The following is a 27052-nucleotide window of genomic DNA, read 5'->3' on the forward strand; positions in this document are numbered from 1 at the left end:
CTTTTTCCAGCTCTGCATACTACACTGCTCTGAACAAAACAGGGCAGAAACAGAGACCAACTATTGCATGCAGCAAAGTCCAGTCTATCAGTAGGAACTCTACACTTCTCAAGACCTTCACATTCCATATTAACCCCTCCTTCTCTTCAGCACTTACAGGAGTATACTTGCAGAAACAGAAGTTCCACTACCTACAATACGGCAAAGCACACCTACCACCATAGCTGTAATCTAACACATTACTACTACACCAAGCTGTTGCAATGTCCATAATATATGATACTTTGGACAAGTTAAAAAGCAACTGGCTTGAGATAAAATCTGACGCAGTCAATCAACACAACGTAAATCAAAAGGAGATAGACTTCGAAGGTTTATCTAGTAATTTAGCTTCCATTGAAGCATACATTCTTAATCAATAACTATAAAAGCACAGACATTCCTGCCATTCCTGACTAAACACAGATGAGCAAGTGACATCAAAAAACAAACAAACAAAACAAAAGAGAACCTGTTTTGTCCTCTAGTTTGTAAAAAAGTATCACCTCTTCTTACCCCATCAGAACCTGGTCGAATCAGTTCTTGATTTTGCACCCCTATGCTGCGTAACTGCAAGGTGTTCTAATAGATGTTGAATATGAAGGCAATGCATAAGTTCAGCTGTTACATTATGAAGTGACAAGTGACAAGTTCTGTCCAAGCAAAAGAGCAGAATTGGACGTTTTCCAATGGGAACTACCTTACATTTCACAGTGTTGGGAAAAAGCATCACCACTTCACATATACTCTTCAGGGTGTGGGACTATATTAGTAGATATTTATAGGTGTATAAGCAGACAAATATATAGCAAGCCACTTTGAAATACGGCTTATTTATTAGGAACTCACCTACAATATCAACCACATCAGGTCGGATAAGTGGCTCTCCTCCCGTCAGTCGGATCTTCTCTACACCTTCTTTCACAAACAGTCTCGCTAGGGTGATTATCTCCTGAGCAGTAAGTAGCTCTGATTTCGGAGTTAGCTGGACACCTTCCTCTGGCATACAATACTGACCTGAAAGAAAGAATACAGAAATATACGGCAAAAATATTCAGCAGCAGTCGATCTAACACTGATATGCAAAACACACAAAGTGCAACTGCTTTTAACGGATGTCATCTGACTCTGCCTTTCCTAAATACAGATAAGACCACACACCAAATCTTACAAGCAATTTCCTTGTTTCAAAAGAAAACTCGAGACTCATCTGATGGTTCTTTAAATTAAAATAGACCCACTTCAAAGGAAAAGCTGACCTTATTTCTATCATACCTGCATTCAAACAGACACCAATCTGACCTGGCAAAAATGGGAACATTGCTGCAGACTTTGTCGATGTAATTGTGGGACTGTCTAGGTACGAGCTCTCATGCTTATCTTTAGATATGGTATACAAACAGCCATGAACACTATCATCCAAACCATGCCAAGTCTGATGAAAGACCTGCCTTTGGCAGATCCTGAGGCTTGTTCCTGCTTCCCCGTCCTATCAGCAGTTCAACACGAATCGGTTTCTAATTATCTTGTACCATTGTTTGGCCAAGATGAGGAACATAACACAGGGCTAATACAGCAATAAGTATTCTAACTCAATTCTTGGCAATTACACAATGTTTCTATCTACTGGTGCCTAAGAGCTTTATGCAAAAAAACAGACACTTACACCTGAGGTTGCATTTCTCTGTCAAAGAAATTCGCAAGTAGTTGTGCTGACGCCCAAAGCTGTCTGTCAAAAAAGCAGAGAAGGGAGCAGCATGTTCCAGTAGAAAACGTCCTCTTCCTGAGCTTTCCAGTTCCTGGAAGGAAAATAAGAAAGAGCTAAATATTTGAATAGCTATCCTCATTACAAACTTGATGTATAAATACTAATTTTGAACTCAAATGATAATTATCCCATCACCCCTCCCCCCCAATCAGGACAGCAGCACAAGAAAAAAACCAAACGGTTTCTCTTAATTACCCAGACATTTAGTGATTAATTTTCACACCCTACTTAATTCCAGAGAATAGTACTACAAATTTTCCCTGTGCATTTTAAGATATAGCCACTTTGCCGCAGGTGCTTCAGGCTTTTTATGCAGAACAGAAGGCAGCTTTTTCAAACACTTGTCTCTTCACTTGCTAGAACCAATGATCCAGGAACCACCTTCACTGTGACCTTGTCAATCACACACAAAAACAAACAAACAAAAAAACAACCAAACAAAAACACACAAAAACACTGAATAACCAGCTAAGAAAATCAGTGGAAAGACAAAAGATTCCTGAAAGTACAGTGAACTTCATCTCCAGTGACAAAGCACCTACCAAACCATTTCTGGATACAGCAGTGTTTAAAAAGAAAAAAATAAAAGTCAAGGTTAAAATTCAGCCACAGAACTGCACCTCCAGTCAAAATCATGCTTGCTAGTCTTGATAAGCCATAGTAGGTAAAGGGTTAAATAAAGCTTTGACAAAAATCTAAGATGCAGAACGAGGAGCTGGACAAAATGACGCATCAACTAGTATTGACACTGCTTAACTGAGCAAAACTCACAATTTCCATCTGGAACAAAACAGACCTGTGAAATCTCCAACCACACTAAAATTGGCAATACGGGACGATGCCAAGGGACTGGGCAGAAACAAACACAGCCGTGGCCTTCACCTCCCTGGCTTTGGTCATCATCAGTAGCAACCACGGGAGTTCATCCCGCAGAGTGTTCAGAAATAGCCCCAACGGTCAGCTATAACGTTAAATCACCCAGGTAACTTCCCTCAAAATATTTTATTATGAAAGCATTTCTAAGAGTTGGGGTGGGCGGAGGGCAGAGGACACCCGTGGTGAGCACATAGGTCAGCCAGCAAAGGTCATCTGGGGGGAAGGCCCAAGTTCAGCCACCAGCAGCTGAAGCAATGTTGACTCCAGCTGAGCCAACACCACGGCTGCTGCTGACCTTACAAGCAGAAGCAGTCTTCCTTGGCAGTACAATCGTCCCACCAGCCTTTAAACAACTTACTACACTTCTCGATCCAAATGGGTTTGTGGTTAGATAAGATCTCTAAGAGTAACTTTGGCCATGGAAGGGCTAGAGAAGATATAGGAGTCACAAAGTGGCTGATCTCAGAGCCCAGAAAGCATCTGCTCAACCCTGATAAAACAGCGGTTCTAGTTTCCAAGTAATTGCTCTTCTGCCAGAAGAAAAATCTCCTTCAGTTTCTGTTTCGCAACAGCCACAACTGGAGACCTCCAAGTGGTAAAAACCCAGTACTCCAGAGGCCCGGCCTTCCCTCCTCTGCAGTACCAGAGATGTCAGCGACAACAGCTGTAAAAATCAATCAACCCTCAAGCATGCACACTGCTCATATGTTCATACCCTAAGACATATGCACGAGGTGGTAGGTGAACTACTGCACAGGAATCTTTTCATGTATGCACAGGCAGAACAATTCATGGTTTTTAATCTCACTGGGGAATTGCTGCAGCCTGGGCACCTGGGATTGTTTGCAAGTTCTCTACTGCTCTACTTCCAACCAAGAAATCAAAAACTGGGAACTTACTTTGTTAGAAATGCTGGTTCTTCTGTACTTACTCTGAAAATTTCTGAGAATACAAGCAGTAGAAAAGCCCAGCTAAATATTTAGACTTCAACCATAGTTGTTCCCCAGTTAGAAAACTCAACCCTGAACAGATTAAACCTGAAGACATCTTAAATACTGCCAATCTCAAAAATCATAACAAAAGTATTTTCACTGAAATCCACATTGCAGCATTTTCTTTGAAAACCACACTGCTTTCTGGCCAGGTTGGATTTCTGATGTTCTGCTTCCTATCATTTTAGAAAGGTGACCATATTCAAGAGGAAAGCACTCTCATACTTATTAAGATTTTAGTCCTTCTTGTAGGAACACTCCTCCCCTATTTCTTTCTTAGTCACTCATTTTTGCACCTTCTGCAGGACCAGGCCTCCTTACCCACAGCACTTGAAGGCAGAACAGCGTCAACCTCCCACCCCTCTGTTTTAGAGTGAGAACTACAGGCAAGAAAAGAAGTGACACGCTGTCCTTTGCAAGACAGGGAAACTAGCGAATTTATAGAATGGATGCCAAAACAGTATACTTTTTTTTCCCCAAGACGATAACGTGCTTGAAGTAATTTCCTATTTTCATGAAGAAACTTTCAATGGCGTGGGATGCAGGAAGCAATGGTTCCTTCCGTTCCTGGGTCTGCCATCCACGTGGGCGGCTGGGTGGTTGCTACAGACAAGAAAACTAAACTGAAAGGACTTACATGCGGAATAACACTGACCTTCAGTAATTACTCTGAAGTTTACTTTCAAGAAGCAGTATTTAGAGAACAGGCACTCACGAGGCAGCCGGTGTTAATATTCCTTACAGTTCCCGTTGGAGATAACAACTTTCATCTCTAGCTGCAAGATACTTACAAAACGGGAATGGTTAAAAACAAAAGTTTTACAGAGCTACTAGAACTTCTTTTCATAAGCTTCCCATCATATACAGAGATGGGTTCATCTGGGAGGACAGAGTAACTGAGGATGGAATTTTTAGCTGTTAGTACAGTTTTTGTCCAGTTTGATGTCAGTAAGGAGGAATTAGGAGACACCCATGATGAGTTCAGGAGTGTCCAGGTTGAGCTCCAGCCAGAACAGATCCTGTATGACCAAATCTGCCACTGTACCCAGAACTGACATTTTTTTTGTTTTAAATCAATTTCTTAGGGAGGACCAAATGTCAGGGGTGAAAACTCAGCTGCTTTCCCAGTAACTCGGGGCAAGGATGAAGCTCACTCTCAGGCAGTTGGGTAAGCAGGATTTTGTGAAGGGGTAAAATACGGTGAGGTTGGACCTAGAGTCACATGCAGCCTCTGAGTGAGCCATCAGGGCACAGAAAAAGCAAAAGTTGCCAGCTACAGTTCCCAGGCTACAGGGAATGGGTTATTCAGTTCCCTAAAGTTGGGAAAGAAGGTAGCTGCAGCTATTCTAACATATCAATGTCCAACCACATAACTTTTTCACTTAAAAGGGATAGTTATAATCCCCCAGCCCCTAATTCCCTTTTCCACAGTTGACAGGAGACACTTCTGCACATAGAAGGAGCATGGCCTGTCACAGTGTGCTTCAACAGATCTAGGAAAAGGCAATTTCACTCTCTGGGCTGTCAATCCTATGTTCTAAACTAGTACCGAAAGAATGAGAGCTTAGATGACTGCACCTAGCAGCTATATTTTGACAAGCTGTCAACCCTTCAGACCTGCCAATTCACCTGCAATTTCTAAAACTCTTCTAACAATGTAGCAAAATTGGAAGCTGCCACCAGAATTATTACTAACCATCAGGATCACCACAAACTGACAGATACTGGAAAGGCTCAGTGAAACCCAAGGGGAAGACAGTAGAACTTCACCTATTTATCAAGCTGAAGATCAAGTACTAAACTTTCTCTAGTCTTCTACCTTCACCTTATCCCGGTGATATTTGTGCGCTATGAAACAGTAATGCTTGCAAACGTTTCTTTTGGACAGGCCTCAGGGAGCACCAGAACCTATGCACTTACATCAGCATTGACGTGGCTCCTGCTGCCAAAACCCTGCTGGCCCTTTCGGCCTGCAGTCCCACTGGTCTATGCACCAGCGCTGTCCCTTCAGTATAATGCCTCATGCTCTGGGACAGCATCACAGAGACAACTCAGCAAAAGCTCTTCTGTTTCATGCCTCACCTTTAACGTCTTGGGTAGGGAAGCAGTGGCAGTGTCCTTGTTCAACCTGGAAATTATACAACCACAGAGGCTGAAATGGGTCTAAGTAGGTCAAGTGCCAGAATGAGGTTTGAGCTGAGAAGTCCAAGACAAATGTTTTTTCTGAGGGCTCTGCAGCTGCTGCACAACAGTTGGCCCTAAACAACATGCTTCAGTTCTGGCTTCTGGCACAGAAAGTGCTGCTCGCAGACTTTGACCAGCTACCCACAAAATGGAGCTCCAGGACACAGAGAGTTTCAGGCACAACTGGCCAAGAAGAAAGGCCATATCAGGTCTTCTCTAAGCAAGCTGCGCTCTTCCCTTTATCCCAGCGGTGAAGATTTCATTGACATCACAGAAAATTACAGGTAACCATGTTTGAATTACATGATCTACATGAGCAGAAGCGGAAAGGAAGCTTTATAGCAGGATGCCAAAGACAATTACGGGAAATTATACATCTACAAAGGGGTAAAAAAAAGAGGTGCTAATTTCCTTAATGTTATGTTACTGCACTGAAGCCCCACTACCTTAAGAAACCTCTCTTCCTCTTTTTTTTTTTTTTTCCTGTAAACTTCTAGTTTACAATAAATAAATAAATAAAGAAGTACAAATGCCATTTGGTTATTGTAGTGGAAAATACACTGTTCTGTAGTAGAAATACATAATCCTCTTTCTTTTTTTAATTGAATAATATAATTTGGGCATGTATCATCATATGTACAAGATGACAGGCTGGCATCAGACTTTCCATTGTTAATTGTGAATTACTCAAAAAACCCTTGTACACAGCCAAACAAGCATGGAAAAGCAGCTCTCAGAGTGTGCATGTTGCTACTTGGCGTTATCTAGTCTTAAAAAAGGGATTACACCCTGTACGACATGACAGTCACACCTCTAAGACTGACAGTTGTATCATAAATACTAATAGGCTCAAACATGTGGACTAACCAGTCCAATAATCACCTCATCAAGTTCTGCCTTTTATTTCTAAACAATTTACAAACAACTTCGTAGATACGTCTCATGGTATAGTTAGGAAGCTTGCACAGTCTTTGCTTTTGCATTGGCTTGCTTCTCATGCCCTGCAGGGTATCAGCAAGTGCTCCAGCACGCTTGTCACTGTTACTGTGCCGCATGCACAAATCTCTCAACCACTTCCATGCTTCCAACCACTGTGGCTTTCTGCCCCAAAGGAAACAGGGGTTTCAGAGCCGGGCATTGTAATCAAGCTCTTCCAGAAGAACTCCTGGCTATATGTAAGAGCTACTTGATTTACTGAAAGTAATTAAAAGTAATTCTGATCGGAACTTATTAAAATATATACAGTTTAAGAAAAATAAAAAAAAAGAAACTCAAGATGCTCTCTAGATTACTGAGCCAAGTAAGAGTTCAACAAAGCATTGTACAAACCCGTTTGACTTTTTCAGTAGATAAATGAACAGTAGTGAATGCATTCAATTCTGGTGACACAAAGACTGTCGCTAGTAGCTTTGGCTTATTTTGTGCTTGTTAAAGCCAGCCATGGAGTCACCAGGAAAAATAAAATAAAATCAATAAGTGCCATCTGGGATCAGTATGGATGTCATACTCCGTTTCTGTTAAACAGCTGTGCCTTTCTGCAGAGCTTCGCCTCTTGCATTTGAGCACCAGGAGACCAAATTGATCCGAGGGACCTGAAGCGGGGCTGGGGGCGCAGAACCGACCACCTCTGCTGCCTTCGTGGCACGGCTCGTGTGACTGTTCGGACCCCAACGCCGAGCGCTGCCGAAGCACTTAATTCGGATTCAGGCAAAGCAAATGCCACCGTGCAACCTCTCCTTCGGTCAGGACAGCTCCCAGCCGCGGTGCGGTGCAAGAGGCTGAAATGTCACCCTCACACGGAGCGAGGGCACAGTCACGGGTGGCCAAGTTTCGCTGACTGTCCCCCCAGGTGGCACGCTCAATTAATTGCTACCACCCCAAATGACTCAGCACCGGTCTCGCAGCCCGCTCCGGGACCACACGAGGCTCCCGCCGCCCGCCGCCCCCCGCCCATAACACACCGGCACCCCGCACCCTTTCGGGCAGCCCCCCCCAGCCACCCCGCGGAGCACCGCACCGGGAGAACCTTCCCCTACCTGCCCCGCAGCCCTCGGCTCCCCCCCCTCACCTGAGCCGTGCCGGTGGGAGCCCTAACAGGCGCCCCGGTGCTGCAGGCGCGGCCCGGGGCCGCCCCGAGCGCCCCCCGCAGGAGCGCGGAGCCCCCGCGCCGCCCCCACGCCGCCGCCATGCGGCCGCCGCCGCCGCTCGGGGGGGCACCGGCACGGCACCGGCCTCCCGCCATCACGTGGGCGGCGGGGAGCGGCCGCCGGTGCCGCGCTGCACGCCGGGGGTTGTAGTTCGCTGCCCTCAGGGGGTATGGCGGTCGGCCAGCACTAACTACGTGAGTCGTGACAGTGACAGAGAAACAGGAAAATCCAGTTATCAGTGAAACACAGAAATCCAGTTATCAACAGTTGGAGAACGCTCCCAGTGAAAACACAGCCTTCCACCTCAGTCCTGTCTGAGTCTTGAGGAAATTGTGTGAGGCGTTGTCAAAAGATGGAACTTCTGTCCTAGTTTCATGGGGCATAAAACAGAATATCTTGGTTTTCCAGCCTGGTACGCTTTGCCCCACACACCCAGCGTTTCACAGGCCGGGGGCCTCATGAAGAAGCGTCTCAAGGCCTGCCGTCCCCGTCTTGGGTGGGACAGTAGGTCGGCCTCACCGTACCAGGCCGCACCTGAGGCAGTTGTTCTGAACTTGTTTCATACCTGAAAGGAGGACTCGGTTCCCCCCGTTTCCCCTAATTGTGTCACTTACACTTGCAGAAGACACGTTTCCATATATGACTTTTATTGCTCTTGACATTGAAACTTTACAGCTCTTGAATTGCTACAGCTGCTTAAAGTACAACTCATGCCTTTATACACCATGCTGCTTTTATGTTTACTCTTCCAGTTTAAATTATTTGGTTTTTCATTACCAAATTACTGTCTTGAGGGTATTTGCTCTTGCAACTAATGGTTACAAAAGCATTAACAATTCTTTGCTGAGATATGGATGAGAAATCCTGCATTCAGTAACTGCAGTCTTAATCCTTTAGCACTTCACCTGTACTGTACTTGATTCGTGAGTAACCGGGCCCTGTAATTGCTTGTGTCAGCCATTATTTCAAGATGTAACTATACGTATTGGTACAGATTCAAATCTTTACTCAGGTTATACTTAAATCCTTGCTTTGCATCATAATGCTGCCTTCTAATTCAGCCTTTAGTATTCAGATTTTAGACTTTATTCAGTAACTAGGCTGAATGGAAGCTAACAGGAAGACATTAAGGTTCAACTCAATTTAACTTTTTTTTTTTTTTTTTTTTTTTTTAAGCTGAGACATCTGAGAAGAAATACAGACTTGAATGATGTGATGTGAACAAATATCTGTTATGAAACCACTCTCACTGGGACGATGTCAAGATAACACATACACAAATCAAAACAATAGAGAAGATAACAAGCCAAATACTGGTTTTAATTACAATTTTCAAAAGATGTAGAAGCAAGCTTGATGGTTACATTTACAGTAGCTTTATGAAGCGTCACCCTTCCCTGCAGAACAGAAATAACTGTAATTAAAGGATTTCCTGAATTTAATTAAACAGCAAGTGATGATGACGGCTGAAATATAGAAAGGAATTTAGCCTTATATTAAATGCCATAATTGTTCACTTAAGTGAACATTTCAATTGCAAAAAAAAGTTTAACAAAGTGTAAAGTGAATAAAGACCAAAATTCATTACAACACCTCAAGAAGAGACAAAAATTATAATTTGCTTAACCAACATTAAAAAAATCCACAGGATCCCTGGCATCATTCTCACTGTACGTTTTTACCCACAGTGAAGGGACTGGTTCTATAGTTATTTTAGATTATTTAGAGACTATATTAAGCTTGACTTACATCTGTAATCTAAGTGAATACGGTGGAGCTGAGCATACCGGGAGAGTTAAGAAATGAAATGTCTTTGCATACTTGAAGCCTTGTATTTTTCCAGTTTTATTATACCATACAAATATAGGCATATCTCATTAAACCGGCATAAAACTAGCTTTTACAACTCCAAAGGCAACCTCTCACTGTCAGAACAAGCTACTGTTGCTTGACAGAAACATTCGCCCAGAATTCAACAGAACTGTAAAATAAATTTAAGGAGCACCTGCATAAGAGAAGATTCCTTTGTAACTTTACTGGGATAAAGTCATGTCATAGGTCATGAAAAGTCAGTGGTTTTGCTCATCTGAGACAGCAGCTGGAGGTTTGGTTTCTGAGCTTGTCTCAGCAGCTGTCTGAAGAACTAGTATGCTACGAAAAATTAAAGCTTTGAGGTTTGTATATTTAGGTCAAGATGCTGTGCAGTGGCATGCTCTTGCATTGTATCCAAAGTTGTGTGTGATGTTCTCCCACAGCAAAATAATACTTATCTACATCTAACTGAAGAAAGCACTGTCACTTAGTGAAGCCCAAGGCAGTTTTAGGATCCTCAGAAACTTACCACTATGCTTTCGTCTGTCTTCTAGATATTTTGCAGACTTTCATTTATGTTTGGCACAGAGTAATTCTGTAGTCCAAATTCCAAACAATGCAATTGCCTGCCCTTCCCGCTGCTGCTTTCTTTTCTGTCTTACACGGAACCTTGATTACCCATGTCTTATTTAGCTGTTTATTTCTTTCAAGATTTTGCTGAATTCATGCTTAACGCCTTCCGGGTCTAATTCAGCACTGTTGCACGTTCAGAGATTAACTAGCTTTTCTTAAGACACTCTGCACTGTGCTATTCATAAAAGTCAGTTTGCTGGCCAAGAAGCATTACACCCACCCTGGCAATGAAAGGGCAGAGTCCAGTCCATGTTCCAGTGTTCTCTGTGAGCGTATTCCAGAACAAAACAAAAATATAAAGTGCTGGACTACTCTGATGTTTCAAATAAGGACAAAGTTTTAAATATTTGCTAATAATGAAATAGTAATTAAAAAAAAAAAAAAATCAAGGAGAAGGCGTAGCATGTGAGCTGATGGAGCTGTCACACTGAATCATGATTGCATTGCTGTCCAAACTAGGCATTCATTAAGAGTTTCACAACACCTAATGAAACTTTGGGCATGGAACCTGAACAAAAAACAGGGCAAAGTGGAAGATGTGATCCTGTCCACACATGAGGCTGGAACAGAGCCAGGGCTTGTGTTGGGGCTACAGTTAGGAAAGGCTACAAGAATGCCTAGTCTAGAGCAAGCCTAGGGCAAGCAACCATGTCTGGCTTCCTGCAAATTGAGCAGGAAATAACTGGAATTTGAAAATTCAACTCTGATTATTTTGTCTATATGCTGCAAGAGCAGAATGTCACCTCTCTTTGCGTCCGTTATTAATAAGCAACATAGGCACTCATTTAAAGAAAATACCACTAGGATAGAGATTCACTGTTAAACATCAGGGCATACATGAAGGACTGGCTTAAGACATCTCACAGTTGTTCCTGAGCTTCATAGCATTTTTCATTTCAAAGTACACCACTGCATGAATATTCTTATCTGCAGTTGAGAAATCCTAGGTTGCTGACAAAGCAGAAGCTTCAGTTGTAGTTTGCTTTCCTCTTTAGAAAGAGGCATGACAGCCTTCCTGGTGTTTATTCCTGGTCGCTGACACAGAGTAACATCCACAGTTCTCTGTGACATACTGCTGCCACAGAATTAACAAGGATATGTCAAAAACAGAGGTGTTTGTTAAAAATTGGCGTTTTATAAATACTCATGAGAACACTGCAACCCATTGTGGAGTTCCTAGATAAGATGTCGATTAATGTTTGTACATGCATCAGTGCTAACAAATGCAGAAGTCAGAACAAAACCAGCCACTCTGCTCACACTGCTCTGAAGTTCATTGGTATGGAACCAGCCATGTTGGTTAGAAAACAGGTGTCAGTGCTGTCTTCTCCTATCCCTCTTTTTCTTCTGTGTGCTGGAGAAACCCTCTCTTCCCTCATCTTATTGCCCCTCCTTCTTTGCTGTATTTTCTTTGATGTCTTCCGATTTTTATACTCACAACAATAATAAAAGAAAGAACATTAATTTAACACTACTCAACTCATAAAGATGAACATTTCAGCATTCCCTATTTGACTGAGAAAGCGTTATATAATGTCCATGGGCTGTAGAATACCAACAAATCCAACTGATCATACGTGATAAATCTAAGTCTATATTTACCTTTACACTGCTACACTACAGAAAGAGAATCAAGAAATGCCTAAGAAGCCAGAGGGTGTTATCAGTAGGAAAGAGGGGAAAGGGAAGGAGGAAAAATGAAGGAAGGAAGGAGGGGAGAGAGAAAAGTTGAAAGGGAGGGAGGAAAGCAAGGAAGGAAAGGAGGAAGGAAGGGTAAATATTTTTGCTGTGAGTTTGACTTTTTTATTTCTGTATGACTATTCTCTTTTCCCTTGGCTTTCTTCCTTTACATGAAATGCTATCACCAAGCATACAGCATGACACAATTGAGGAATAGTAGCATTTCTAGTCCTCCTGTTCTATATCTTATTTATTTATTTATTTATTCATACATCTGGAGCAAGACTGCAGAGTTCCACCCTTTACACAAAGTTCCTGATAAACAGGTCATTTATGGGCTGACCACAGCTTTGCTGCTTATCATGTTTAAACCCCGAGAAATGTAAAATAAATAAATAAATACAGTGACACAGAACAACCCCACCAAATAAGGCTGACACAGATATAACCAAAACAGTTTGGACAGAGTCAAATCCTGTCTCAGCTTAACTTTTGGGGGGCTACCTCAGGTAGCTCCAGTTCTACCTCTTTTCCAATGTGGGTGTTGGTCCTTGTGTTTGAAACAGCTGTTTAGTTAGCTGGAAATCTGATCGTATGAAATATGATGGATATTTTCCACAACATTTGCTTTGAAGCAAGAATGATCATTAGCAACAGGGAAAACTCTTCTTCACGTCCCAACAAAACAGTCAGCAAAAACAAAAACTTTCCCGACTTTTTTTTTTGTTTTGTGCTTTGTTTGAGGCCTCTTGGAAGTCATTTTGGTTCCTCCTAAGTTCTAACGTCTACCTGCCCTGTAACTTTCACAACAACACAGTAGCATCTACCTAGAAAAGGATTTATTTTCTGCCTATTTTTTTGCTAAAGAAGCAAACTTCCAGCCTCTTAAGCATCCCCTCAAGGTAAGTTAAACTGTAGCAAACAGCATTCCGAGAAAGTTAATTTATATCCAAAGGCCTTTGTCAAGTTAGAAAGTCGCAATGCAAACAAATGCAACAAAATAAAATAAAACTAAATAATAAAAACATCAGGGCATCTTTGTGGGCTGGTGGCATTATTGTTTTGTAGGTGTTTATATCAAAGATTATATTTTTGCAGATACTGTAAGTCATTTCCCAATTTAGCTTTCCACAGATATTTCTCTCTGTCATTTCATATCCCCTAGGCGCTACAGTCCTGTTCAGATCTTGCAAATCACAATAATGGAACTGTGATCAAGCAAACGGAATCTCACTGAATATTTCGCTCTCACATCTTTGGCTATCATCTTGTGAAAAAAAAAAAAAAAGAAAAGAAAAAAAAGGAAGGAGCTGTTTGCAGATTCACTCTCTCCTCTTCACATTTCTTCTTGTCCCAAAGGTCTCTGTACTGCCAGTTTATAAGCTACGTATCCAGAAAAAGTCAAAATGTGACAATGTTTTGGGAAAGCTTTCTTTCATTTTTATTTATTTATTTATTTGTTTATTTATTTATTTTGTGTGCATTGTTTTGTCTCTTTGATGAAGGAAAAGGAGGCCTGAGATGTTGTCTTCAGAGAAGAGAATTTGGTTCCTGCTACTCACCTTCACTACAAATAGACTGCAAAGTCTATTAGCTTCCAGAAAATCAAGCCCTTGAGAGATTACAATCTAAACAATGGCAGCCAGTCAAACCTCAGCGAAGCCACCAGGACAGAGGTTTCAAAAGTTACAACACCTATGCCCAGTGTATCTGGGAGGTCGAAGCCTTTATTTTCTGTAGTAGCTGCTCTTCTGAAGCTTTTCACTCACTGCAGTGGTAATTGCTCAGACCTGGCTAACCACTGGGTCTCTGAAATACTCCACTGTGGAGAAGTGAGAATGAGTTATTTATTCCACAGGAAGGATGCACTAAAAGCATTTTATTAGCTTTGTATTTCCTTGTAGCTAGTGATGTATTCATTAGGACTTCAGCCCTGGAAGTTTGATCTTCTGACCCCTTTATTTCAGCTTCAAACTCTGTGGGTGTAAAGTTAAAAACAAAACAAAACAAAACAAGCAAACAAACAAGAAAATTAATTATAAAATAAAACATGAAAGTGGAACAAGCTGGTTCAATGATGACCTGAATGGACTCTTGTTTACTGGAAAGTCTGTCCATATTAGACAGTGGAATGCCTTTTTTAAAATTTTTTTCCTTCTTTTCTGTTGAGCTTGGCAGCTTTGCCTGTTTTCAAAATCTGGAAAGATCAGTGCACTAAAGCCTCTTTTGGCACTATAAATTTGAGTCAAAGAGGTTTTGTGTTGCTGCTGTTTACTAGCTTATTTCTTCTTCTGGCCAAAGAAAATAGCTTTATCTTGATGAAGACTTCTTTTTCCAAAAGACACCCAATGGTGCTCGACAGTCAGTCCGCATCTTGCTGTTGTGAATCAATACACACAGCATTCGGGCGATACCCGTGAGGAAGGCTGAGCATTTCACTCAAATGCAGCATGGCAAAAAATGGAGAGAAAAAGGACTTAGCAGAGGAGTTGGGCTAAGATTCTTGATTTTAGTATTTACCTTAGGTTTCGGATACAGCTGGAAATGACACCTACATTCAAGAAGCCAAATAACCTTTAAATCCAAGTGACTGTAACTTTCTACAAGGACTTTGCGTCTTTTCAGTTAAGATGTGTAACTGTTCCATAAGATTCCAGCATGCTTTAACATGACATATTTTCCTCCACATAATTGCAGCTCTCTCTGTAGTGCAACGTAGCACCTTTTGAAAAATTGTCAGATTTCTTAAAACAGGAGGGAAAGAAGTAAAAGAAAGACCATCAGCCTGAAGGTTCAGAGGGACTTGGAACTGACAGAAAAGACAGTTACTGCTTTGGAGTTTCAGATGTCCACTGCTGCAAACCCACACCCTGTTGGGTAATAGTAGTTCCCACTATTTTCTTTTCCCCAGCCTTGAAATTTAATAACGGAATTGTAGGCTATTCCCCTCCACAGCCAATCCCAAAGTTAAAGTTGCAAAATCAGGTAGCTAGGGAAATAAATAGCCCTGGTTTTGGCATCCATCTCTGCATACTCTGGGTTCATTCCCTTACATAAGTGTTCCTTCTCAAAGTTTATTTGCTTTATTATTGTTTCCACTCTCTTAAATTCCTCTCTCAGCTTCTGCTCACCTGTTCCACTGTCCATCCCCTTTTCTAGCCCTTATTTCCAACCCCTTCACCTTTATCTTCCATCCCTCCCATCTGCCTGCTGTGCATCTGAGATGGAGGAGTGAGAGAAACATTTTTCCACACAAGAATTTATCAGTGTGCAGAAATAGATGCTCACAGTTACAGTGAAAAAATAAAATAAAATAAAATAAAATAAAATAAAATAAAATAAAATAAAATAAAATCTTAGGGCAGCCTTTGTTAGAAACCTTGCTGTCTGAAACCTCAGATGTTCACGTATTTCATAGGTTAGGACCTCTAATTGTAATACTGAGATGTCCCTCGATGGTCACCTGGACAAGTGATGTGTCTTCAAACTGTTTTTTTCCCTCGTGTGCAACCCTGCCTCTGGGAAAAGAAATTATTTACAACCTCATTACCTGTAATTTCCAAAGGCTACACTTGCAACTTTAATTCCAACCTAGAAGTGATTTGACTCTCCCTGTACCTTTCTTTGGCTAGAATTTGTACGCCCGTCCCAGTGACAGTTAATAACTTTGTAGCCACAAGGACTGATAACTAAACAAAATAATTTCCTTTCATGGTTCCCCCTCCAATTGTCTAAGGAACATTGATTTAATCAGTCTGTTTAAATCCTCACATTTATTTAATTACAGTAACCTAGTTTATTTTACATTCACTCACTTATGAGAGCTTCATTATACACTTTTTCTTTGGACTTTGGCAAAGTTGCAGAGGACAGGAAACCTGCACAGTTCAGATTCCTTCTCCAGTAATGGATTTTGAATCAGAGGTGACTTTGAGACAAATACGAAAGCAACTCCGTGCCTCATTTGTTGGCAGTCCAGAGAAAGTCCTTTTTCAGTTTACACATCTTAGGGAGGATAACTGTCTTTAAAAGCAGCTTGTGGTGTCAGCCAGGTTCCCGGGGGATAACTCCACTCTTTTCGTGCTAGACACACTACCTGTAGTACATGGCACAGCAGGGCAGGACCCTCCTGAGCTGAAGCTAACAGAGCACATACTGTCATGTGCTGCATAGCCAGGATCTGCAGAGGTGCTAACTCAGCTGAAGGGAAGCACAGACATAGTGCCACTGCATCTGCATCCAAACAGAGATCATTTGTGTGGGTGCAGCAAGGTGCTGATGAAATTGTTCTGCTTCTGGAGCTTCTGGTTTCCTGCTAACACAGAAACGTTAGCTCTGTGCTTGTCGGGCACTGCTGACGTGGTTTTGGAAAGAAAGTCAAGACAGCTGAAGCAAAACTAAATAACAGAGTCCTCATTAAGGACATGAAATAAGCATGCCTTTTCATTTTTACTGCCAGTGCTTTTTTCTGCCTTCTCCCATCACTGTAGTCTGGTAGCAGGGATCCTGCAGCCCCTGGCTCACAGTGCAGCTGCCACTCTCTAACTGAGCCAGCATTTCATTTATTCTGAAACACCTCAGGGGCAGGAAGAAGTAGCATCGCAGTAAAACTGCCACAGCACATTGATACCAAACCCTTTTTCCTATCACAGACCCAAGGTGCATCCTAATGCTTCACTGCTCCAACAGCTAAATATGCTTGTGTGCAGGGTAGGGAACAAAATGCAGGTATCCAAATTCCTAACTTTTCTGCATTAAGATGTATTTACCATTGCGTAGGCGTTTGGACACATTGTGGGAAGACTGGAAGACCTTGACCTCTTCGGTTGGTAGTGGTAGCACGCAGAACCTGTGGATGAACAGAAGGATACAAACAAGAACACAGGAAAAGCTACAAAAATCCTGTCACAGGCAGGTCATACTAAAGTCCTTATGCTAACCCATCAGGGGAGACAACACCTCTCCTGAAGAACTTAGTTCTGACTTGGCAAGAAGAGTGACAGAAGAAAGGCCAGGGAGCTGGGGAAGAGACAAGAGAAAAAAATGAACCCCGATCCTGCAGGACCTGATGCCAGTCCACAAATTTCCACCCAGCTGGAGTGGCTCCACTTTCTGTAAATCATTAACTAATTGTGGGTCATGACAAAGAAATGTTCTGGAAACTTCAGTGCAGTTTGTTTGTGCTGTCAAAATATTTGACTAGCATAGGAAATTGTAATCTAGAACATAGCCATAATAAAGCCTTCCCTTTAAGATGGTTAGTATGCAAGGAAAAATAAAACCCAATTAAACCTGTTTTACTTATTTTAGGACAAAACATAGCTGTAATATTAAATTAAACTTTCGAATCTCTGGCTCATTCTAATCTGTCATCTTTGGTCTGTAAATTTGAACACCTTGAGAGTGTATTTGCTCTGTTTGTTTCCATATTAGTACTTTAAATATTGTATGTACAGATTTTTCCTGACATATATTTCCTTTCTTTTTACATATTTGCAAAAATGTCCAAAATATAACAAAATAACATCAAGCTTTTTCTCAGAAATTTTCATTAAAAATTTAGACTTCAGGAAAATTTTAAGTGGAACATGTTCCCTTGGAAAAAAGGCAATTTGGCAGCGGGTTTGTCTGCTGCTTCAGAAGAGCTAAACTGTTTAACAGCTAACATTATTTGTTAATACAATTTATGCCTGGAGGGGGAAGAGAGATTCCTTTAAATAGAAGATATAATCCAAGCAGTTGCTTCATCATTGGCTTTTGCCTTGTACGACAATTTGCAATCATCTTGCACTGGTAAATGACTGCATGAGTGAACAGGGCTACAGAGTACTCAGCCCTTTGATCCAATTTTTCAGCTAAATTGAAGAAAGTTTGTCTTTGGATTAATAGGAAGGATATGCTCCTTGTCCTCCTAATTTATGTATGATTAGAATATTAACTCAGTCTTGAGGAAGTTTACAGAGACTTCGTTCAGACTGAGAGTCTGGAGAATGAGAATGTGCAAAAAGTAATTCTAAGCAGAAATATTGCAACAGAGGTAATGCCAAAACAAGAGCCACTGGCATTTCGTACTCTCTCTGCTTATCTTCCTAAGTGGCTCAGAGTTACCACGATTAACAGAGCTTTATAATTCTGTTTCGCTGCCTGCTAGCACTTCTGTGTCTCTATTTCTGGTAACAACTTTAATAATCACAGGAGTACTTTTCAGAGGGGAAAAAAGAAGGGAGAGGGGAAAAGCTGGCTAAAAAAAAAAATCCCTGTAAAACTTAGTAGGACAGGAAGGGACTCTGAGGACCATCAAGGTGAGTCCCCCGCTGTTGGAGATGGCCACATCACCAACGTGCACCTTTACTGTTGCTGAGAAACTGGTTTAGAGCCAAGGAGCTCTGATGGCTGTAAGCCTCTTCTAAGATTGGACCCTCCCAACATTATCTGTAGTTTATTCACAAGTTGGCCTCTGTCTGTATATACATCTTTGCCCCAATTTCCATTAATGTGTACCCCTTTTCAGAGCAGGTGAAAAAAAAAAAAAACACCTCTTTTAGATTCCTCTTATTAGATGTGCTGTAAGAGTAAGCAAGGAAATGGAAAGTGTTTCCCTGCACTTGTTCTGCCATAATTCATTTTGCTCTTGGGTGATTAAAGCTGTTCTTACAATTCTCCAGGTGCAGTGAGCCCAGTGAGCATTGCTGCTTTTTGGCCAAGTCATTCCTGGAGGCCCTCAGACACTTAAGAGTGCTATAAACTGCCATTAGACATGGCACATACATTGTTCATTTTTCTACACAGTCCAACACTCTGTTTGCTTCTTTCCAGTATTAAGAAAGAAGAAAATCCTTATCTTCATCTGCGTGGCTGCTTAGAGGTACCTTCTGGGATACATCATTACAGCAGCTTAAATCTGAACTCTCCCTTATATATTAAAATTAATTCTTTCTCAGTACATATGCTAGTGGAAATCTATTTCCAAATATGATCCCAAGGTGTATTTTTCTTTTTGAATACTGTGTTATGTGTTGGTAATAGACAAACTATGTACAAGTATGTAGCTGAGTAGTAAACATGGGATTTTCTCTCATTTCATTTCTAAGGAACAAGCAATAATTTATGCTGCACATGCATGACCTTCTGTTTTGTGCAACTTACTTTCACCTCATTTCACTTACTCATGGTAATCCAGTTTTTCCAGATATTCAATGCTCCTCTGATTTACTAATGGCTGCAAAGTCTATGTATGCAACAAGTTTCATCAGAGCACCAGGCTTCTGAGGCAACATCATTACTGGAAATACTTGACAGGAAAAGACTGAAGTCAAATCCTGAAGAGCTCTGCTAGTCATCTCTTTCCAGCCCTTCTCTTTCAGCAAAGTGTTCTTTGTCATTTTTAGGTAGTTCTAAACCAATTTACCATTCTCTTCTGAGCCTAATCTCTCAAGTTTAATTATTTGTCATTCAGCACCACCTTTTTAAAGCAAGACTTGTATAATTGCTTTTCTCTTCTCTAAAAAGGTATTAATTTTACCAAAGAATATATTAAAATAGTCTGTAAAATTTGTGTTTCCTAAATTCAGTATATGTTTTATTTTGTTTTCCAGGTATTTTCATACCATTAGAGAAAATTACAGAGGAAAAAGTATTGTCATGCATGCATCTGAGATCAAAGTAATAGACCAGTTATTGCCTGAATCACCCCACTACTCTGTTCTTAAATAGAAATATAATATCCTATCCTCAAATCACACGGGACTATTTAAGACTAGATGGACTAGCTTTTTAAAAAACCTTGCCACCAGACATGGGTCAGTTGTTTCCCTGTTCAGTGTGTACTTTGCATCTCTGCACTCTTTCATGTTAGTAGTCTCGCTCCATTGAAAGGGCAAGGCTACTTGCCTTTTCTTGTCGGCACTTTCTATGAGAATGTGCCAACACAAAAAATGGACAAGATGTTATTTATTATTTGCTTATACATCAGTTATCTTCAGTCCATATCCTCTCCATACATTTCTTTCATTTATTACTGTTTATTTCTACAAATAAGCTACATTTCACCACTTATTTTGGAAACACTGCAAGACACACATTGATGTTTACCAACTAGTTTTGTTTTTCAACTTTTGAATCTTCAAAGTATAACTTCCCTTTTTCGGTCAAGGCTTCCCTATTCTCATTCTCAATATTCTTGGGGAAGTGATTGCTAGTTTCAAAGCTCATCCCTAAAGATTATTCCCCCTGCCTGGGATGCAAATAACAGATGGGATTTTTTCAGCCCAGGTGTAACTGTGGTCTAGATGAGGGATACTCAAACTCATCAGAAGGGACCGTGCCATGTAAGATACTGCAGGAGTATCAAACTCCTGTAACAAAAGAGAGATAATAGCTTTTTTAATTCCCTGAGTAAATTCCTTCCTCCTTTTTTAGTTTGGGAAGAAATTATGTTCCTTTTCAGTATTTTATATTCCTGTGCTGTAGCGAATTTCTTTTATCTCTCAAAGTTCGCCCTTTTAAACTAAGTAACTAAGGACTTTAATTTTAAATGAATACAGTAATGGGGAGTGGAGTATAGCCATTTTCGTTGGATTCTTTTGTAATATCCTTTCATACCAAAACCAAGCCTAAGCAGCAGCAGTTATTAGTTAAGGAGCCCGTGGAAAAAATAAATAAAATCTCTTGTTCATTGGATCAAGGAATGTCTAGGACAGACAGACATTTTAATATATATATATATATATTTTAATCCAATTTCTATGTGGGAAACAGTATCCAATAGTATGGATGCATAGTGCAATAGTATGTTTTTCTTTTACCCTTGTGTCCTCTGGCATGCTGTTACCCAAACTGTATTTATTTTCTCACCTTTCCCTAAACTTATATTGCATAGAACCACAGAACAGTTTGTGTTTGAAGGGACCTCTGGAGGTTATCTGGTCCATCCTCTGCCTCTTGGGTCCATGTCCAGTCGAGCTTTGAGAACCAGCAAGTGTAGAGACTTCCAGACCCCCTCTGGACTTCTGGTCCAACAATTAATTACCCACATTTCTTTATAATCTTTTACATCATTAAAGCACAAAGTTACTTTACTGCCTTTATCTTTCCTAAGCAGCATATAGCTAGCACGTGCTCCCTTGTAATCACTACTGCAGTAGGTTTCTATCATTTAAGATTGGACACAGCATCATTTTCATTGTTTAGATTCCCTGTATTAATATGCAGATTCAATTACCTCTCCCTGACCTGTATCCTTATCTTGACATAAACAGGAGTCTAAAGGCCTCCAAATTAAAGGTGAATCCTTTTCAGAATTTAAGGATCAGAGCTAGATCATTTGCAGCTAGTAGCAGTACGTAAACAGCAGTGGCATAAATCATCCAGCACAGGAGAGCATATAAACAAGCATATGCACATGAATGCTCAGAACATTGTATAGTGGGACCTTTCCCTGGGAGAATCAGGACCCATTTATGGCGTGTTAACATGAGACTGCATCACACAGTAAGGAATTATTACATGAGGAACAGGAAATCAAGAACTCATCAACAGAAAGTGGAAGAAAAGGGAAGTGGCTGTTCCTGTTATTCTTTTCCTGGGGGAGTTTACTTGGACTTTCTGTCTGCCTTTTTTTTTTGTGTGTGTGTGCATACACACACACAATAGCTTGCTTGCTTATTAGCAGTTACCCCCGCTTGCTTAGTCTGGAAGTGTGAGCCATTAAGAATAGTGAATTCTGTCCCAAACCATTCATTCTAAACCTTCTTGAAAGCCAGAAAGAACACAACTTATTCAAAAGTTTTCTCCTCTTTTAATTTCTGGGAAATTTCAAGAGCAGCTGGGAAGAGCTGTCAATGGACTCGTGTTGGAAGGAGGATGCGGTAACTTCACTAAGCTTTGGAAAAGGGTTTGTGTATACTGTGCAGTTAGATGTTGATTTCTGAATCCCATTAAGTTTCTACGTCAATAGAACTGATGAAATGCAAGGCAATCACCTCTCTGGTTCAAAAGGCTCGCCTTACTGTAGTGCAACAAGAGCCTTGCTGTGCTTAATAAAAATCTTACAACTCTGGGTCACTGCGTGGTTAATTGCTAACAGAAAACTTGCTTGGGGAGAAAGTGTGCACATTTTGTTGTGTCTGTGGTAGTGGTCTTTGAGGACTGGAGCATGAGGTTTAAGGTACTGGTGTTATGATCTCTTGCTTTTGCTTCCTTCAACTTCCAAAATAAATCTTCTGAAGCCCCAGAGATGGGTGAAGGAGCTGGCTGCATGCTGCGAAAGCACAGATCCAACTGTACTAAAGCTACCATTTCAACTTCTATGAAGGACCTTTGATAATAATATGGATAGAAAAGCCTGTACTGTTTATAAATCTCTCCAAGCAATTTTTCACAATGTCCTAAGTGAATCCTGTAACCATATTATGAAGACAAAAGAAAGCTGACATGTCTAAAATGACATCTTTAAGAAAATCCCTAAACGATTTTCTGTACTCTAAAGCATGTACTCTATCTTCCTTGAAGGCATTTTTCTGAACTCTTTTTGTGATGAACACTGACAAAGCAAAACCGCCACTTCCTGTTCTTTCAACAAATGTAATAATGTCCCCTGATACAATGATCACTCACTCATGAAGACCTTTCCATTACCACTCAAGCATCTTTTCTGACTGCAAGGCCACTGAGTGCATAAAAGACCAATTTTATAAATGTCAAATTTTACTTCTTTTATGCCAGGTTTCTGGGAAACAAATCAAGTGCAATGAAGATACTAATACATCTTGATATGTCTCCAGCCTCTTTTGTGCAGTTGGCTAAATAACATGGTATTTGATTTTGTTTGGTGGCTGTGCAAAGTGCCTCAGAAGAGAAAAAGAAGGAATATTGGTTTAGTTTAACATAGAAATTAATATCCATTTAAAGAAACTGGAGAAAACACCATTTCCTATTAAGTAAAAATATTTCTTTTGGCTCCCTCAACTGTTTCATTTCTGAGTTTACTTTTTCCTTTAAACTTGAATATTATAGTGCTTCATTTTATTTTTAAACAAAAATACATTTGTCATGTTTTTAAGAAGTTAGAGGAAAAAGACACCATTTGGGCAGCTTTATATTTCTTACCCCTTTCTGGGAAATTGAAACTCTTTTCTAAATTTGATCCACAGAAACAAATACTTCCAATTTCCATAAAACAGCATAGTTTGCTAGAGTTGTTTGTTAATATTTTAAGGACAGCCATAATTCCTACTCTAAGATAATATTTTTTGTGCTTAGTTTTAGCTTCCTAAATCTTGTTTCTGTTTGGCTTGGTACCACAATTTTGTAATTAAACATAAAACTTCAGCATGTGTTCTGATTCAGAAGGAAGAAATACAAGTTAGGAGCTTGGTTCAGATGAGCAGTTTTGCAATTTTTAGTGAGCCCTGGACAGCTGCATTCTCTCCATCAAGTCATTGCACATAACTGAGCACTCACGTACCACCCTGTCACAGACTGATGACAAGTCAGCACGTGCAGAAGACCTGGAAAATGTCTGGGCAACCATAGGTTAGACCATAAGCAGATTTGTAGGAACTGTTTAATCAACCTTTGTGTTTTGTGCTAGCTGTATTAAAGCTGACAGACAAATTGAAAGATGCTTCTTTAAGTGTAAAAATTAAAACTAATTAATCAAACAGACAAAAATCAAGTGTTTGCAGCTAGATGGTGCCATAGCCTTATGCAAGCCTGACAAAAGCATCAATGCTGTGTAAGAGGACTTGCACTTTACACGTGATATTGTACAAAAGCTGGCTATGATCTGAGTCAGAAAGTGATTCAGAGAGTCTCTTTTGCCAACTCTAGTGCTGCAGAAATAGTAGGTACTTCAGAATTCTTCCCTGTCTTATGACACCCCCAAGGCAAATGAGAATCACTGCAAGATCCCCCTGTGCAGCAGCAGAATTGGTGTAATAATGGAGAATTTCTGTACCAGAAGAGATATGTTTCCTGACATACTTAAGTTCTGTACGAGCTCTTCATCAAGTTCATTCACACGAGTGCTAAACATGAAATGAAATCTGCCAGAAACACACAGCAGATCATCTTGCTTGGAGTTGAACATTATGAAATCCTAGGAGAAATTATGTGCACCGAGGATTTGTGTTAATGTTTGTGGTCTTTAGCTTGTTGTGCACATGGAAGAACGTGCTCTAGTGCCCCCCTCCTGAATATCATATATAAATTTTGTTCTTTTTCCTGAATAGTTACTCAGTTCTTTCACTTACTTTTCCTTGACTCCCCTAATTCCTCAAAAAGAGTATGAATTTCGTCAAGAAACTCCCACAGAAATCTTATGTGGCTGGGGAAACAGCAAGCTAAGTACATTTATAAATATTATTTTCCAAAGAGGATAATTTGATACTGCTCTTGAGGTTCACAGAACCATTTTAGTTGGAACTTTTCTGTGCTTTCTAACAACTTAAAATTTAAGGTCATCTCCTAATTTTTAGATGATGACATAGCACAGTGTAAATGACATGGAGCACAAATGCATCATTACTACATGAATGCATTTAATAGAGCACTGAGATCGTGCGGCTCACCACCTTAAACTTAATGAAAAAATCCAAAGAGAAGCAATGCAATTGCTAAAGGCAGAGTTCAGTTGACCTAGGTGGTGTGCTTCATCTCTAATTTTAGTCACTCAGAAGCTAAAGGCAGACTTTGGCTAGACACAAATTTTCTATTTGTATTTAATAAAGAAAAATTCAAAGGCATTCCAGAGGAAGAGTCAGTCTTTCCTCTTACAGCTGTTCAGTAAGTCTCTTCTTTTCTGCCCTGATTGAAATCTCTTTGCTCACTTCACAAACCATGCAGGTTTTGGATTTAGATGAAGTCTGTCTGCAAGGAGGTACAGCTCTGTCCCCCTGTGTGCCCTAGGAAGATGCAGTGTCAGGGTAGTAGGTAGGCCCTGGACAGCCTCTGAGTTTTAATTACTGTTAAGACATTCAGGTAATAGATTACTTCCAGTTTCTGTAGCTTCCTGTTGATCAAACCATTTTAAAGATAGGCACAGCATTTCGTAGGTCTTAAATAACACAACATGACTGGCTATAAGTAGATGTTATAACACTCAAATTTTAGTTATCTTGAATCTCTCCATACACCACGTGTCCCTCTAGAAGTCAGGCTCACTTTCTCTGTTGTTCTAGAGCTCTCTGCAGCTCATGTAGTCACACAGTCCCTTAATTATGTGTGAGCACACTGGGAGTGGGATTCCATCTGAATTGAGACTGAAATTCAGGTGAGTTTCAATGAGCTACAGAGACCAGCTGCCTTCAAGCACTGCCTATATATTATACTCCTATTTTTGGGCCACTAAGGAAGGATTCTTAGTGTCTAAGCTTAAATTCATGTGCATAGTTTGAAGAATCCCTGTCAGAGCAGGCGTGTACCTAGGCTGGGCTGAAACTCCATAACACAGATGCGAGCAGGAGAGGTGCTGAACCTCTCTGCTCAAGGCCCTTGCAGAGAACTCGAGACATGCTCTGAACATCCCAGACACATCTGGAAAACTAAATTCAGCAGAAAGGACAATAATCAGTTATATAAGAGGTTAAAAGGCAGAGGAGAAAAGTTTTAGATCTATAAGCCCTTTTTAAGCAAAACAATGAGCATTCATATGCATAAGAGAGCATTCATAGGGGCAACAGAACATCACTGGCTACATGTAGAGCTTACAAAACTTAACCTTTAGTTTCAAGGGGATTGAAATCACTGAATGGATTAAAATCTGGGACTTCCCCCTGCACTAGAAGGGTCTCACAACCCACTTTCTTAGCTAGGTTGCCCTTCTACTTATTTATGTTTCCTGTTCCTCCTGTGATGGAGAGATATGTCCCTTTATTCCCTTTCTAATTCTTCTACCTTCCTCCTTGCTCTTGAGTCATCACGTCACGTAGAACCATATCATCATAGGAAAAACAATCTCACCACAGGTGATCCATTTCTTAGCGTTAGTACACTCTTTACACTTCAATAAGTACAAGCTGTATATCTTGCAGCAAGAGGGCTATTGTATTTATTCTGTGCTCTTTATTTGTGCCATGATTATATAGTTCTTTCTTTTAGTGACATTTGCAGTGAAAATGTGTACAGAGGAATTGTATGGAAAAATGTTACCTACTACTTATCTGTGCTGCATCTTGTTTAGTTTTGACTTTACCAGTCAAAACTTCCTGAATGTAAAAAAAAAAAGAACATTACTAATGCCATGAGAAAATCCATTATTCTTATCACAGGGAACATGAGGTAGACAGGATAGTGATAGGAATGAGGAAGGTTTCCATTAGTGCTTCTCCTAATCACACTTGCAAGCTATTTGTGACAATCGGGTGCTTGGCTGCCTCTCAGTGAAGGCCAAAACAGGTTTATTTTACCCTAGACGTTGTGCACATCAACCTGAGAACACAGCCCTTCATGTCAGATACACATCTGTGGGCTGCTACAGGCTGCTGGCCTCTCTTTTCCACTGAAATTCTGTGAGGACAGCCTCAAGCACAGCCAGAGCACTCCAGAGGCATGCGGGCATCCTGCCAGGCCAACTTGTGCAAGCATCCATCTTGGAGGTGGCAGGCTGATGAAACGGCAAACAGGGCAAGTACTGAGCCCGCACCGAAGCCTCTTCGTCACTGTGGTATCAGTGTGGCCACAGTTATTCATCAGAGGATTGTGCTCTGGCATTCAGCAGAACTATTTTTCCACTGCTGTCACACAGATGTTGGGGCAGATGGGTGGGTCGTTGGTTACGCCTGGTCTTTCATAACGCAGAGCTTTGCACAGGCATTAGCCAGCTGGTTTGGAAGAGTTTTAGCTGTACAAGTAGAGTTGTCAATAAAAAGTAAGTCAGTTTAGGTTGCTCAAGAACAAATAGACTATGAGGGCTATTATCTCTC

General features: G+C 40.7%; 1 protein-coding gene across 4 annotated transcripts in view; it reads right to left on the reverse strand.

The window, feature by feature from the left end:
* The window catches only part of MOCS1 (molybdenum cofactor synthesis 1), a 32529-nt gene extending 24476 nt beyond the window's left edge, over positions 1-8053 (reverse strand). For 3 of the 4 annotated variants that reach the window (XM_040554432.1, XM_040554431.1, XM_040554434.1), the window contains exons 1-3: positions 7928-8053; positions 1706-1838; positions 889-1056 (exon numbers count right to left, since the gene is read on the reverse strand). In XM_040554432.1, the coding sequence (XP_040410366.1) occupies positions 889-1056; positions 1706-1838; positions 7928-8047 (421 nt within the window). In that variant the 5' untranslated portion in view covers positions 8048-8053. Of the gene's footprint in view, positions 1-888; positions 1057-1705; positions 1839-4330; positions 4467-7927 lie in introns of those variants that run through there. The other variant, XM_040554433.1, reaches the window with a different exon arrangement.
* Between the last annotated feature and the right edge of the window lie 18999 nt (positions 8054-27052).

The sequence above is a fragment of the Cygnus olor genome, chromosome 3, assembly GCF_009769625.2.
Source record: "Cygnus olor isolate bCygOlo1 chromosome 3, bCygOlo1.pri.v2, whole genome shotgun sequence".
In the NCBI taxonomy this organism is placed as follows: Eukaryota; Metazoa; Chordata; class Aves; order Anseriformes; family Anatidae; genus Cygnus; species Cygnus olor.